The 14,470-nt window shown below is 47.8% G+C and overlaps 1 protein-coding gene across 1 annotated transcript; it reads left to right on the forward strand.

Moving 5' to 3' along the window:
* The first annotated feature begins 560 nt into the window (after positions 1-560).
* Positions 561-14,166, forward strand: LOC101275265 (pancreatic trypsin inhibitor-like). Its single transcript, XM_004272990.2, has 3 exons — positions 561-713; positions 4,857-5,049; positions 13,995-14,166. The coding sequence occupies exons 1-3, from the start codon at positions 620-622 to the stop codon at positions 14,164-14,166; spliced, it is 459 nt and encodes a 152-aa protein (XP_004273038.1). The 5' UTR covers positions 561-619.
* Positions 14,167-14,470: the final 304 nt, after the last annotated feature.

Below are 14,470 nucleotides of genomic sequence, written 5' to 3' on the forward strand. Positions count from 1 at the left end.
CCAGAAAACACGGTTCCTTCCCCAGAGGACACGCCTTCTTCCAGTTCAGCTTCAGCCTGCACCGCAGTGCCAGGTAAACAGCAAGGGTCCATCCAGCTGAGAAGCTGTGGCAATGGTTGCAGGAAGGTGTCCTGGCGTCACACCTTTCTTCTGAGTTAGGTAGCGGTAGGGGTGTGGGTGACTGGTATTGATGCTGAGATGGGATGACACCTGCAGGAGCTGAAAAGAAGGACCTGAGCTAACATACTTCTGATCACTTATCTGTCCTTTGATTTGCTCTCATCCACTCACTGACCATCCATCACCTGCCATGCACTGCTCTAGGTGCTGGGACGCTCCCTGAGTCAACATATTGGACAAAAGTCCACCTGTGGAATCACAATCTGTGTTTCCACGAGACCCACAGGCAGAGTCAAGTCTGAGAAGCGCTGTTACTGGGCATTTGGCCCCAGCAGGCAGAAGCAGGTTAGGTGGGGAGATTACACAATAAACAGGACCCAGCCCAGCTCCACCCTTTCCTCACTCCCCTCCTCACTGCCTGTCCCACCCCTCAGCTGGGATATGAAAAGCTCTGTCAGCCCCCAGCTTTCCTCAGAAGCCCTCCTGCAAGGCCACGAACATGAGCCAGCTCTGCCTCTCCATCGCCCTTCTCGTCCTCCTGGGCACCCTGGTGGCCTGCACCTCAGGGGGTAAACACAAGAGCCATGCCAAAGGTAAGTCCCGGCTCACCTCTCCTCCACAGACTGGGAAGGGATGAGGGGAGTCCATGGAGGGGCTGGGGAGCAGGGTTGGGGTGGGTGCTGACAGCCTCTCTGGATTTCTCCTGGGAAGTTGGGCAGTATTAACTCCAGGGGCATTTCATGACTCTCAACAGGAAAAAAATTAGAAGTCAAAATTTTTAAATATATATGCCGCCTACCTCTACCAGATCAGGAATCCCATCTCTGACACTCTATTCCTGGTCAGTGCCGTGTCCCTGAACTTCACTGTAGTGTAATAAAAGGATCAATATTTGATCCTTGCCCTGGTTCCTGGAACAGACCTCCTGAAACTCCTGGAATTTACTGTCTTTTTTATGGCAATGAGGTGAGTAAAGGAATGGGACCCGAGAGACCTTCAGGGTGGGGTTCATCTCCAGAAAAACCCAATCATGTGTTTAGAGGCTAGAATTTTCATCACCCCGCATCCCAGCACCTCTGGGGAGACGGGAGGGTATTGAGATGGAGACCAATCACCAATGGCCAATGATTCAATCAATATGCCTATTATTGACACCTCAATAAAGATCCATAAACGTTGGGGTTCAGAGAGCTTTCGGGGTGGTGAGCACATGGAGGTGCTGTGAGGGGGTGCGCTCCACTAGGGCATGGGGCCTCCGCACACCTCTGCTCCCCCTTTGCCCTGCGCATCTCCTCCATTTTGCTGTCCCTGGGCTTTACCCTTTATAATAACATGAGAACGGTAAGTAAAGGGTTTTCCTGATTTCGGTCACCACTTCTATTGGTTATTGAACATGGAGGTGGGGTCATGGAACCTCTGATTTTCAACCAGTGGGTTACAAGTGTAACTCGAGATCACGTGGCTGGCGTTTGAAGTAAGGACAGTCTTGAGCCCTCAACCTGTGGGATCTGCACTCACTCCACAGATATAGCGTCAGAAGTGAATTGACTTGTGGGATGCCCAGTGGATGTTTGGGGAATTGGTTAATGTTGGTAGAGTCACTACCCAGACTCACTCTTTCCTGTGATTCAGGGGCTTAGGTGAGACTCAGAGATAGGGAAGTAATGAACATGGGACACTGCACCCAGAAACTCTTACCAGTTATCTGTATTTTCAGAATTCCTGGCAGAATCACATAGTTTATCAAATGGGTTGTGACATGATAGTATCTTGTCCTGACCCTATGACCCACATGCCGTGTGTCCTGGGGCAAGTCTTCTGCAGTTTCCTCACTGAACAGGGGAACCATGTTACATGGGTTCTTTGAACAGCTTACCAGTCATGAATTTAAAGAGTTTAATCACATTTCACGGCCAATTTTATCCGTTTTCCACCAAGATGTGTTAATCTGAAAAAATTTCTCTACCCACCTCCTTTGGGCAAGAAAAAATATTTAGGTGTTAAATAATGATATTCCTCTAGGATTAAAATTAATCAGAAAGACGTGGGACCACTGAGCTGAGCAACTGCAGGGAAAGCAAGAAACACAATGCTTGTGTGAGTTGCTCCTGGCACCAAGGCTGATATAATCTTAGTAAAGGCTCAAGTCCCTTTCCCTTGTCCCTCCAACCTTTAAAAAAATATTTATTTATTTGGCTGTACCAGGTCTTAGTGGCAGCATGCAGGATCTTTTAGTTGCAGCATGCGGGCATGCAGAATATTTAGTTGTGGCATTCAAACTCTTAGTTGCAGCATGTGGGATCTAGCTCCCTGACCAGGGATTGAACCCGGACCCCTGCATTGGGAGCACAGAGTCTTAACCACTGGACCACCAAGGAAGTCCCGCCTTTGTCCCCTTTTGACTATTATTTTATTATCCTTTTAAGATACAGAATGTTAAAGGTAGATTGATAATTATGTAGACCTTCCCCATCATCAGGTAGACTTTGCACTAACAGGAATTCAGTTATATCCATTCTATTCAGTGATTGTGCACTTGACGTGAGCATGAAATGGAAGATTTATTCCCTTGCCATATATTTATTAAGTCCCTACGAAGCATGGTTCTTGGTGTGGGGAAAGAACTGTAGACAAAATATGGCAAAATACCTTGCCTTCTAGGAGGGAGACAGACAATAGCAAAAGGGGGGAATACTCTGCTAGGTTATGAGTGTTTTGAAGGTAGAGAGTGATGGGGATAAAGGAGGCTGTGCTCTTTCCGTAGACTGATCAGCGAAACCCTCTGTGATAAGGGGGCGTTGGAGCCGAGGCTGCAGAAAGAACGTGCCTGGTGTGTTTGAGCAGCAACAATTACCAGGGTGGCTGGAGCTGAGTGGGTGCGGGGGGGCGGGACGTGGAAGGAGATGAGGCAGAGAGGCCATGGGGGCAAGTAGGACTTTATAAGAATCAGAATTTGACTCAGAGAGATGGGGAGTCACTGACTGGTCGTGGGAGCAATGGGGTAGGACTCAAGTTGTAACAGGATCCCTGCGGCTGCAGTGTGCAGAATGGCCTCTGGGGGGCGAAGGGCAGAGACAGAGAGGCCCAGGGAGCAGGATGCTGCAGGGGTCCAGGTGGGCAATGATGGAACGTGCACCTATGTTGTTCCCTGGGTCGATGCCAGTCCTTTTGAATAACATGAATGTCTTGCTGTGTTTAGGTTTCTATGGAGGCTTCATTACCTAGTCATGATGCATTAAATCATTAGCCATTGGTGACTATTCGACCTCCAGCTCCTCTCCAATCTCTGAGGTTTGGGGTTGGGGAACTGTGGATGGAAGGCCTTGGAGGAGAGTAGGAATGAAAGTTGCAACTTTCCTGTCAGGCAGTGGTTTCCCCTGGCAACCAGAGCCTATTCTGGGGTTACTAGGTTCTTCCCAAAAGTCACTTACTTCACATAACAAAAGACACCGTTATTGCTCTCAGCATTTAAGAAATACCAAGGTTTTTAGGAACTTCCCTGATGGTCCAGTTCGTAAGACAGCTTGCTCCCAATTCAGGGGGCCCAGGTTTGATCCCTTGTTGGGGAACTAGATCCCGCATGCATGCCGCACCTAAGAGTTCGCATACCACAGCTAAGAAGTTCGCATACCACAGCTAAGAAGTCCGCATGCTGCAACTAAAAGATCCTGCATGCTGCAACTAAGACCCGGTGCAGCCAAAATAAATAAATGTAAAACAAAACAAACAAACAAAAAAATTCCTTAAAAAGAAAAAGAAATACCAAGGTTTTTAGGAACTCCGTGCCAGGAAAATGACAAAGAACAAATGTATATATTTCTTATTATAAATCACAATATCAATATAGTGTCAATATTCAATTTATACAGTCCCCATGAGGTAACAAAAGTGAACACACTGGTATGTTTTCTTCATGCCTTTCTCCATTACAGCCTGATTCCTTCACACTTTTTTATTAATGGTGGAAACCTTTTACCATACAAGTAAGTGCAGAGAATAGTATTATAAAACCCATGTACCAGCTCCAATAATTATTGTTATATGGAGAATATTTTTTACCTGTGTCCTCCTTTTCTTTGGTAGAGTTTTTTTTTTTCCAACTTTATTGAGATATAATTGACATGGGTAGAGTTTTTTGTTTGTTTGTTTTTGGCTGCGTTGGGTCTTCATTGTTGCGCGCGGGCTTTCTCTAGTTGTGGTGAGCGGGGATACTCTTCGCTGCGGCGCGCAGGCTTCTCATTGCAGTGGCTTCTCTTGTTGTGGAGCACGGGCTCTAGGCACACAGGCTTCAGTAGCTGTGGCTGGCAGACTCTAGATCTCGGGCTCAGTAGTTGTGGCGCACGGGCTTAGCTGCTCTGCCCCATGCGGGATCTTCCCAGACCAGGGCTCGAACCCATGCCCCCTGCATTGGCAGGCTGACTCTTAACCACTGCGCCACCAGGGAAGCCCCAACATGGGTAGTTTTTTGAAGCTAATCGAGGGCATCATACCAATTAATCTTAAATACTTCATGAAGGAGATATAAACTTTTCCATGATTACCATATCATGGTCACGCCTAGCAACATTAATACTAATGTCCCAGAAAGCAGGTTGTCAAATGGCCTTTTCAATTTGACCAGCCCCCAGAACGCTAACATTCTCTATCGCAAACTGGTGGTGTCAGTTGTTGACCTTGTAGACCAACCTGTGATGGCCACCCTCATAACTGACCCAGATCCCCTCCCATTCCAGCAGATTCCCTGCCTGCCTTCTGCCTGGAACCTCATCACACGGGTCCATGCAGGGCCCGGACGATCAGGTACTTCTACAACGCCAAGTCCGGGCACTGCGACATGTTTATATACGGCGGCTGCCGAGGGAAGAAGAACAACTTCCCAACAGCACAGGACTGCATGAAGACCTGCGGTGGTCACATGGGGACCCATAGGTAAGGAAGGGGGCAGGACAGGGTGGGAGGGGAAGGGCTGGGGAAAGAGATGGCGCTCAGGGGGCCACCCACCATTCACAGCTGCACAGTGTCTTTCCTCCTCGCTGCCTCCCAGGACAAGTGGCTGCAGTGTCCTGTGAAACCGCACACTGAGCACATCCTCCACGGGCCAGCTTGGCAGAAGGTCACCCTAGAAGCCCCGTCATGAGAATCTGAGCTTCCTCACATGCTCCCCTTTTCTCAGATGGGAACACTGAGTCAGCCACCCTACAGAGCATGTCCGAAGTTCTCCTGAGCACCCCACCTAGGCTTGAAAAACTCACTTCCTTCTTCTTGGTCATTCTGGTCCTGGGTGGACTGTGGTTGCATATTTCTGGGAAAGTCTAGGATCTGTCGAGATGAACGATGTCCAGGTCTGGGGCTTCAGAGATGTCAATCAGCAAGTTCCTTTTTTTTTGCAGAGAACCTGCGAACTGTGCTCTCCCGAAACACTGAAGTCAAGGAGGAGCCACGCGGGGCTGGGCTGTGGCTGCTTCTGAAACAGTGTGGTCTCCTCTGAGTCCGTCTCAACCCCACCCTCCTCAGCAGAGCCCTGCCTCTCTCCTTCCCCCATGGGTCTACTTGCTTTAGCTCTGTCTCATCCAGTCGGCTCTAAGCACCATGAGAACAAGTCTTCCCTTTATCCTTAGCACTTAGCACAGCTCCTGGCACGAAGGAGACGGTCCATAATTACTTGAGGAAGGAAGGAATGAATGCCGATGCACATTCCTCACAGTGGCTGAGGTCTTTTCAATAAAGAAGCCCCTTTCGCTCACAGTGATGTTGCTCATTTTCCTATCTGTGGCTTCAAGCTGTCTGTCTTATATTCCAATAAATTCATATTCAAATTAAACTAACTGGAGTGGATTCTGTTGTTTGCAACTAAGAATCTTAACCAATAGTGTCCATGGAAATGGTGGTCCTTCTCACTATTCTGCAGAGCAGTTGTCACCTCCCTTTTTCCTGTCCTCAGACTGGGCCCTACCAGGTATGGGAAGTAAACCCATTACAGCACCATCTACCTCTTAATGGCCACCCCAAGCTACACAAAAACCCGTGGGACAGACACCTCAACATGAAAGCTTTCGTTCCTTACTTCTTGGGCCAGGTCAAATTTGGGTGCACGTTGCTCTCCTGGATTCTCAGAAGGAGAAAAGAAGAAGCATGGGGCTTCTTGTCCATTTTTCCGAGGCAGCCCCTTGCCTGAGGTCACATGTGGGGAGGGGGCTTCTTACTACAGTTAAGGAAGGGCAACTACCCTTTTTGTGCGCCAGGCTCTGTGCTAGCATTTTGCCTGCATTCTTCGATTAATCATCCTAAGAATCCTTCAAGGGAGGAAATGGCGACATAGTGATGTCACTTAACTGCTGTATGAGTTTCCTAACACAGGAGGTCCCAGCTCTCCCAAGTAGAGTGACTTTGACAATGTTTTCCTATTCCTGACTCTGGGAAGATGTGGGATGAACGCACCTTAGGAGAACAGAGAGTATCTGCTTCACTACAGACGAGGAAAGTGAGTCACGGGGACCACAGCAAGTGTAGTATTTAAATAAAAAAGGATACAGATTGGTGCTGGTTCTGTTACTTCTTTGTAGTCTTGGGCAAATTTCTCAACATCTCTGAGCTTTACATTCTTTAATTATAAAATAAGGATAATGCTTGTACTTGCTAATGTCTCTAGCCAGAGACCACTAAAATCACTCCCATTCCTAGTTGAACTAGTTGGGTTTATTACTCACTGCAGCAAGGAATAGGAATCACCTTGGAAAACAATATGGTATCTTATTAAGAGAATGTTAGAAAGAACTTATAGGACGTGGGCTTGTGTTGGGTGATTTTGGGGAGGATTTCAGGAAGCTGGCTTTCCTCTGGATGAATGCTGTCAGGAAGTGGGGCAGTTCTCCGAATGGGTATCTTTATCTTAACTCTAAGAAGGGAAGACTAGATAGCAGTTAGAGCTGTATTTGGTAAAGCAGCATCAGTCACTTATATGAGGCAGAATAGGGGGATGCTTGGTCATTTGGGTGGCTTGTATAATTTAGCTGGTTTTGTCTGTGTTTAAACATGATTACAGAGTGTACTATTTTTGTCATGATATATCATGGTCCCAGGATGGCCTTGTTTGATGTTGATGTCTTGTGAAATGTTTACATTCATCAGGAGAACTTAAGGCCAGTGATGGTGCCAGGTCAGCCCCCAAATCAGAGGTTGCTTTTCTCCTTCTCTATCAATCTCAGAGAATTATGGTGAGAATTAAGAGGATGTGATATTTGTAATGCTTTGCACAAGTGTTGAGACTAAGCCCTCAATGAATGACTGTTCTGATTACAATAATGGTAGTAAATAAGTTGCAAATTGTAACAAATAATTTAATATATTAATAATTATTATTTTATAACAGTGTAATGGAAGAGGACTTATTACTAATTAGAAGAATTTGACTTCAGTAGGTATGGATATTGCTGTGTGATCTTGGGCAAATCCCTTCACCTCTCTGAGCCACAGTTTCTTTCTTTGCAAAATAGGATTCTGGTATCTGCCTTAAGAAAAACACGGGTACTTTGGGAACTACATGGATTATGGTGCTGAAGTTCTTTGAATACTTCTGACCAACCCACTTTTTAAAAAAATTTATGTATAATTGATTTACAATGTTGTGCCAGTCTCTGCTGTGCAGCAAAGTGACTCAGTTATACACACATAGACATTCTTTTTTTATATTCTTTTCCATTATGGTGTATCACAGGATATAATATAGTTCCCTGTGCTATACAGTAGGACCTTGTTGTTTATCCATTCTAAATGTAATAGTTTGCATCTACCAACCCCAAACTCCCAGCCTATCCCTCCCCTTCCCTGCCAACCCCTTGGCAACTACAAGTCTGTTCTATGAGTCTGTTTCTGTTTTGTAGATAAGTTCATTTGTGTCATATTTTAGGTTCCACATAGAAGTGATATCATATGGCATTTGTCTTTCTCTTTCTGACTCACTTCACTTAGTATGATAATCTCTAGGTCCATCCATGTTGTTGCAAATGCCATTATTTCATTCTTTTTATGGCTAAGTAGTATTCCATTGTATATATGTATCACATTTTTTTATCCATTCATTTGTCAATGGACATTTAGGTTGTTTCCATGCTTTTTGTTTTTTTTTTAAAGAAGATGTTGGGGGTAGGAGTTTATTTATTTATTCATTTTTGCTGTGTTGGATCTTTGTTTCTGTGCGAGGGCTTTCTCTATTTGTGGCAAGCGGGGGCCACTCTTCATCGCAGTGCACAAGTCTCTAACTATCGCGGCCTCTCCTGTTGCAGAGCACAGGCTCCAGATGCGCAGGCTCAGTAGTTGTGGCTCACGGGCCTAGTTGATCTGCGGCATGTGGGATCCTCCCAGACCAGGGCTTGAACCCGTGTTCCCTGCATTAGCAGGCAGATTCTCAACCACTGCGCCACCAGGGAAGCCCCTGTTTCTATGTTTTGGCTATTGTGAACAGTGCTGCTATGAACATAGCTGTGCATTTTTTTTTAAGTCTTTTTGGCTATAGTCTTTTCTTTTTTTTGATAAATTTATTTATTTTTGGCTGTGTTGGGTCTTCATTGCTGCACGTGGGCTTTCTCTGGTTGCAGGGAGCAGAGGCTACTCTTCGTTGTGACGTGCAGGCTTCTCATTGCAGTGGCTTCTCTTGTTGTGGAGCACGGGCTCTAGGTGCGTGGGCTTCAGTAGTTGTGGCTCACGGGCTTAGTTGCTCCATGGCATGTGGGATCTTCCCAGACCAGGGATCGAACCCATGTCCCCTGCATTGGCAGACGGATTCTTAACCGCTGTGCGAATTCCCTGCATGTATCTCTTTGAATTATAGTTTTATCTGGGTATATTCCCAGGAGTGGGATCACTGGGTTGTGTGGTACTTCTATTTTTAGTTTTTTAAGGAATCTCCATACTTTTTTCCGTATTGGCTGCATGGACTTACATTCCCACCAACAACATAGGAGGGTTCCCTTTTCTCCACACCCTCTCCAGCATTTGTTATTTGTAGACTTTTTTTTTTTTTTTTTTTTGGTATGCGGGCCTCTCACTGTTGTGGCCTCTCCCGTTGTGGAGCACAGGCTCCGGACGCTCAGGCTCAGCGGCCATGGCTCACAGGCCCAGCCGCTCCGCGGCATGTGGGATCTTCCGAGACCGGGGCACGAACCCGTGTCCCCTGCATCGGCAGGCGAACTCTCAACCACTGTGCCACCAGGGAAGCCCGTAGACTTTTTAATGAAGGCCATTCTGACCGGTGTGAGGTGGTACCTCATCGTAGTTTTGATTTGCATTTACAAAGATGCAATCCTTTGTTTGTTGCATCATTAGCAAATATTTTCTCCCACTCCGTAGGTTGTCTTTTCATTTTTTTTTTTTTATGGTTCCTTTTGCTGTGCAAAAACGTGTAAGTTTGATCAGGTCCCATTTGTTTATTTTTGTTTTTATTTCTATTGCCTTGGGAGACTGACCTAAGAAAACGTTTGTACGATTTATGTCAGAATGTTTTGCCTATGCTCTCTTCTAGGAGTTTTATGGTATCATGTCTTATGTTTAAGTCTTTAAGCCATTTTGAGTTTATTTTTGTGTGTGCAGACCAATCCACTTTTTTTTTTAACATCTTCATTGGAGTATAATTGCTTTACAATGCTGTGTTAGTTTCTGCTGTATAACAAAGTGAATCAGCTATATGTATACATATATCCCCATATCCCTTCCCTCTTGCGTCTCCCTCCCACCCTCCCTATCCCACCCCTCTGGGACGAAGTGAGAGAGTGGCATGGACATATATACACTACCAAATGTAAAATAGGTAGCTAGTGGGAAGCAGCTGCGTAGCACAGGGAGATCAGCTCAGTGCTTTGTGACCACCCCATTTTTAAAAGCACATGGAGTATTAGTTTCCTTCGTTTCCGGCTGCTTTTAGATTTCTTTTTTCTTTTTTCTTAATGCAGACTTTTTAAAGTCTTTATTGAATTTGTTACAGTATTGCTTCTGTTTTATGTTTTGGTTTTTTGGTCCCGAGGCATGTGGGACGTTAGCTTCCCAACCAGGGGTCAAACCCACACCCCTGCATTGGAAGGCAAAGTCTTAACCACTGGACCACCAGGGAAGCCCCCCTGGCTGCTTTTAAAGTGTGCCGTCCACTGCATTTAAAAAAAAAGAACAAAGAGAATTTGGGGGGATGTCACCTTTCATAAGCCCCCTCAGGAAATTCCTCAGTGCCCAAGGAGTGTCACTGTTTCCTGAAATGGTCCCTTTCTTCCTCAGAGGTCACCTAAAGCCCTTTTGCTTCAGTGATAGGTCTCACCCAGTTCCAGTTCCTTGCCCACCCCATCCCACCCTTTATTTGACGCTCTGGTGTCTCAGAAATGTAGGTGGGACTGGGGGCTTCTGCTGATTCTCTTTGGGATCAGGTCACTTGTTCCTCAGCCATTAGGAACCACACTTTAAGGAAGGCCCTGCCTGCCCCCTGGAGGCAGCATGAGGAAGTGCGCCCTCCACCTGAAGCTGCGCACACCCCCTTCCCTGGGAGGCAGGAATATTGAAGTCTTTTGGTAGCTGCCTTTAAAAGCTGTTGTTGTTGTACACAATGTAGGTTTATAAATCATAGGTTAACATGAATAATTAATTTAAAATATTTATTCAGCTACTGAAGTACACAAAGCTGACTCAGTCTCTTCTCTCCTGTAGTCCATTTTCCAGCAAGAAATTCTGAGAGAATGTACAAATAAGAAATGTGGTCACGGGACTTCCCTGGTGGTGCAGTGGTTAAGAATCTGCCTGCCACTAGAAAAATGGTACAGATGAAGCGGTTTGCAGGGCAGAAATAGAGACACAGATGTAGAGAACAAACGTACGGACACCAAGGGGGGAAAGCGGCGGGGTGGGGGTGGGGGTGGGATTGACATATATACACTAATATGTATAAAATAGATAACTAATAAGAACCTGCTGTATAAAAAATAAATTAAATTAAATTTAAAAATTAAAAAAATAAAAAAGAATCCGCCTGCCAATGCAGGGGACTGGTTCGAGCCCTGGTCTGGGAACTAAGATCTCACATGCTGCGGAGCAACTAAGCCCGTGCACCACAACTACTGAGCCTGCACTCTAGAGCCCGCGAGCCACAACTACTGAAGCCCGCGTGCCTAGAGCCCGTGCTCCACAACAAGAGAAGCCACCGCAATGAGAAACCCGTGCACTGCAATGAAGAGTAGCCCCTGCTTGCCACAACTAGAGAAAGCCCGCATGCAGCAACAAAGACCCAACACAGCCAAAAGTAAATAAATTAATTAATTTTTAGAAAAGAAAGAAATGTGATCACTTTATTGAGAAGGAAGCACAGGGTGTGAAGGGGGGGGTTAGCAGGGGGCTGGACAAGTGTGGAGGTGGTGGGAGTTGCATGGAGGGACGCCCTGAGGAAGTGAACTTTCAGCTGAGGCCTGAGGGATGAGCAACAGGCCTGAGAGGAAGGTGGGGAAAGTTCTCAGCACACGGAAAAGCAAGAGAGGAACGAGAAGGAGAAGGTGTGTGAGAATGTGTGGGAGGACGGGACGACATGGCACTGGGTGTAGACTTGAAGGACCAGGCCTGAGGAGCCCTGTGAGATGAGCTAAGAGTTTGGGGCTTTACCCGAGGCCACAGGAAGGACCTGGACATCTTAGGAGGCCCTGGTGGAGGATGGAGAGGAGGGGCGGGGCCGAGGCAGTGGGGTTGTGATGAAACCGTGTGACCCAGATTGGGACTTGAACCCATGGTCTTTTAATTGAAATCACACACCTGGTCTCAGGGCTTAATGAAGCTCAGTTTCTTTAAGTCTCATCACAGAAAGAATTCAATGAGAGACAAAGTGATAGATAAGAAGTGGATTTATTTAGAGAGACACACATTCCATAGACAGAATTCGGTCTATCCCAAAATGCGAGAACGGCCTTGGGAGAAGCACACTCTACAGACAGAGTGTGAGTCATCTCAGGAGGCAAAAGGCCCCGAAATATGGTGTGGTTAGTTTTTATGGGCTGGGTAATTTCGAAGTGGGAGGATTATTCCAACTATTTGGGGGAAGGGGCAGAGATTTCCAAGAATTGGGCCACCGCGCACTTTTTGACCTTTGATGGTCGGCCTTGGAACTGTCGTGGAGCTGGTGGGCGTGTCATTTGGCGTATGCTAATGTATTACAATGAGCGTATAATGAGGCTCAAGGTCTACTCGGAGTCGAATCGTCTGCCATCTTGGACCTAACCAGTTTTTGTCATGTCCTATGACTATGTCATTCTTTTAAACGTTGTACACTGCCCCCTTTCCTCCTGTTTCAGTGACAAGTGTCCAGAGGGGAGACAGGAGTGGCCTGGACTCAGCAGAGAGCAGAGGGTGCAGAGGAGGCAGTGAGGAGGAACGACCAACAGGCTTTGCTACGAGATTGCTCCCGGGGGCGAGGAAAGGGAAGAAGCACGGACAGCAGGCAGCTTCCTGGGAGAAGGGAGGCGAAGCAAGTCCTTACGGGAAGGGCAAAGAGTTCAGTTTGGTCAATGTTGAGTCCACAGCGCCGGTAAAACATTTAGGCAAAAACTTTCTCCTCCATCCGTGTGCCCCGCCCCATCCCCTCGGCTTCACAAAATCCACATTCTTGTAAAAGAGATCAAGTCAGCAGGGGGGCCCAAGAGTGCTGGGGAGGGGCAAGGCCAAGCAGTTTCCTGGCCTGGGGAGCTGGCTAGGTGCCAGAAGAAACCCGTGGGCAGCAGTGTCCAAAGCTGAAGGTCCAGTAGGCAGCTGGGTCCACAGGCTAAGACCATTTGCTCATCAAAGTGTCCTCTGCTGCCCTAGACTGAGTTCCAGGAGCCGCCCTGGGCTGTGCCCCTACCTGGCTCCTGCGTCATGGCTGTGGACTGTTCCCTGTGCTCAGAGTAAACAGCCCTGGCCCCTCCCAACCAGCACCTGTCTCCAGTCCCCAGGCTGAACATGGGAATTGGGGAGGCATTCTCCCCTCTTTCCCCCGGGACCCATCTGTGGGGACAGTGGCTGGATGTGCTTCTGTCACCAGTTCCGACTCACCTGTCATCCCAATGGTCACTGCCCCCACCCCCTTCTGCCCTCCAGCAGCAAAGACCTCCTGGGGCTTAAGGACCTCAGAGTTTGGGTCAGGAAGGAAGTTTGAAGGCACCTCTTGCTGGGTAACTGTGTTTTGGCCTTTAGCAGCCTGCACGTTAAAGCTTGGTGTGTACCCAGCAGTCTCCTTACTAGCAGGAGACACCATTTCTGGACCACTCACACATCTTTTTTTTTTTTATATATTTTATTTATTTATTTATTTATTTGGTTGAGCTGGGTCTTAGTTGCAGCAGGCGGGCTCCTTAGTTGTGGCTCGCCAGCTCCTTAGTTATGGCATATGAATTCTTAGTTGTGGCATGAGTGTGGGATCCAGTTCCCTGACCAAGGATTGAACCCAGGCCCCCTGCATTGGGAGCTCAGAGTCTTAACCGCTGCGCCACCCAGGGAAATCCACCACTCACCAATCTTTGGAGATGACAACGTGGCAGCTCAGAACAAGGAAGTGATTCATTCAAGGTCCCTCAGCTGGGAGGTGGTGGAGGTGGGAGGCAAACCCAGACCCTTCACCCCAAGGCTAGTGTCGAGGGCTCCTTTTGTTACTTTCTCTACACCAACTGTGCACCCTAGATGTGTCACGAAGGAGACACCTGGGCAATATATATGATGGAAGGGAAAAAACAAGGGCTTGGTGGGATAGAGACCTGGGTTCAAACCTTTTCTCTACAGCTTCAAATGGGACTTGGGTAGGACCTTCCCATGGGACCTCTCAGTCTCAGAATGGGAACCCCTGAGTCTAGCTCTTGGCCTCCTGCTGCCCTGCCCATGGGCCCCAGGAAGGAGGTGGGGAAGCAGGAATGGACAAGGGTCCAGCTGCAGCTGGTCGAGCTGCACCCGGCCTGGAAGCAGCTTAGGTTTCTGGTTCCCACTGGGGCCAGGGTGACACCTGATCCCCGGGGACTGGGAAATGGCAAAGGTGGCAGCCGGCCCGCCTGCCTTGTCTGCTGAGCCCTCTACTCCAGCTGACTCAGACCTGCCCCCACAAGGCTACTCCCCCCCCACCTACCCCCGAGGCACACCGTTAAAACCTCCACCTGGGCAGCCCCTCGCTCCTGCGCCCGCCGCAAGCAAGCACCGTGCCTACGTGCAGCCCTGGTCCCCTTGCTGCCGCCCTCCTCCTTGGCCTGCTGCTGAGCCTACCCCCAGCTCCCAGGGGAGTGGGGCGGGCAGAGGCCTGGCACAGTCTGGCAAAGGCTTAGTTCTGGGAACAGAGAACTGAGCCTCCCCAGGACCAGAGTGGGGAGACCCATGG

This window comes from Orcinus orca, chromosome 16, assembly GCF_937001465.1.
Source record: "Orcinus orca chromosome 16, mOrcOrc1.1, whole genome shotgun sequence".
Lineage (NCBI taxonomy): Eukaryota > Metazoa > Chordata > Mammalia > Artiodactyla > Delphinidae > Orcinus > Orcinus orca.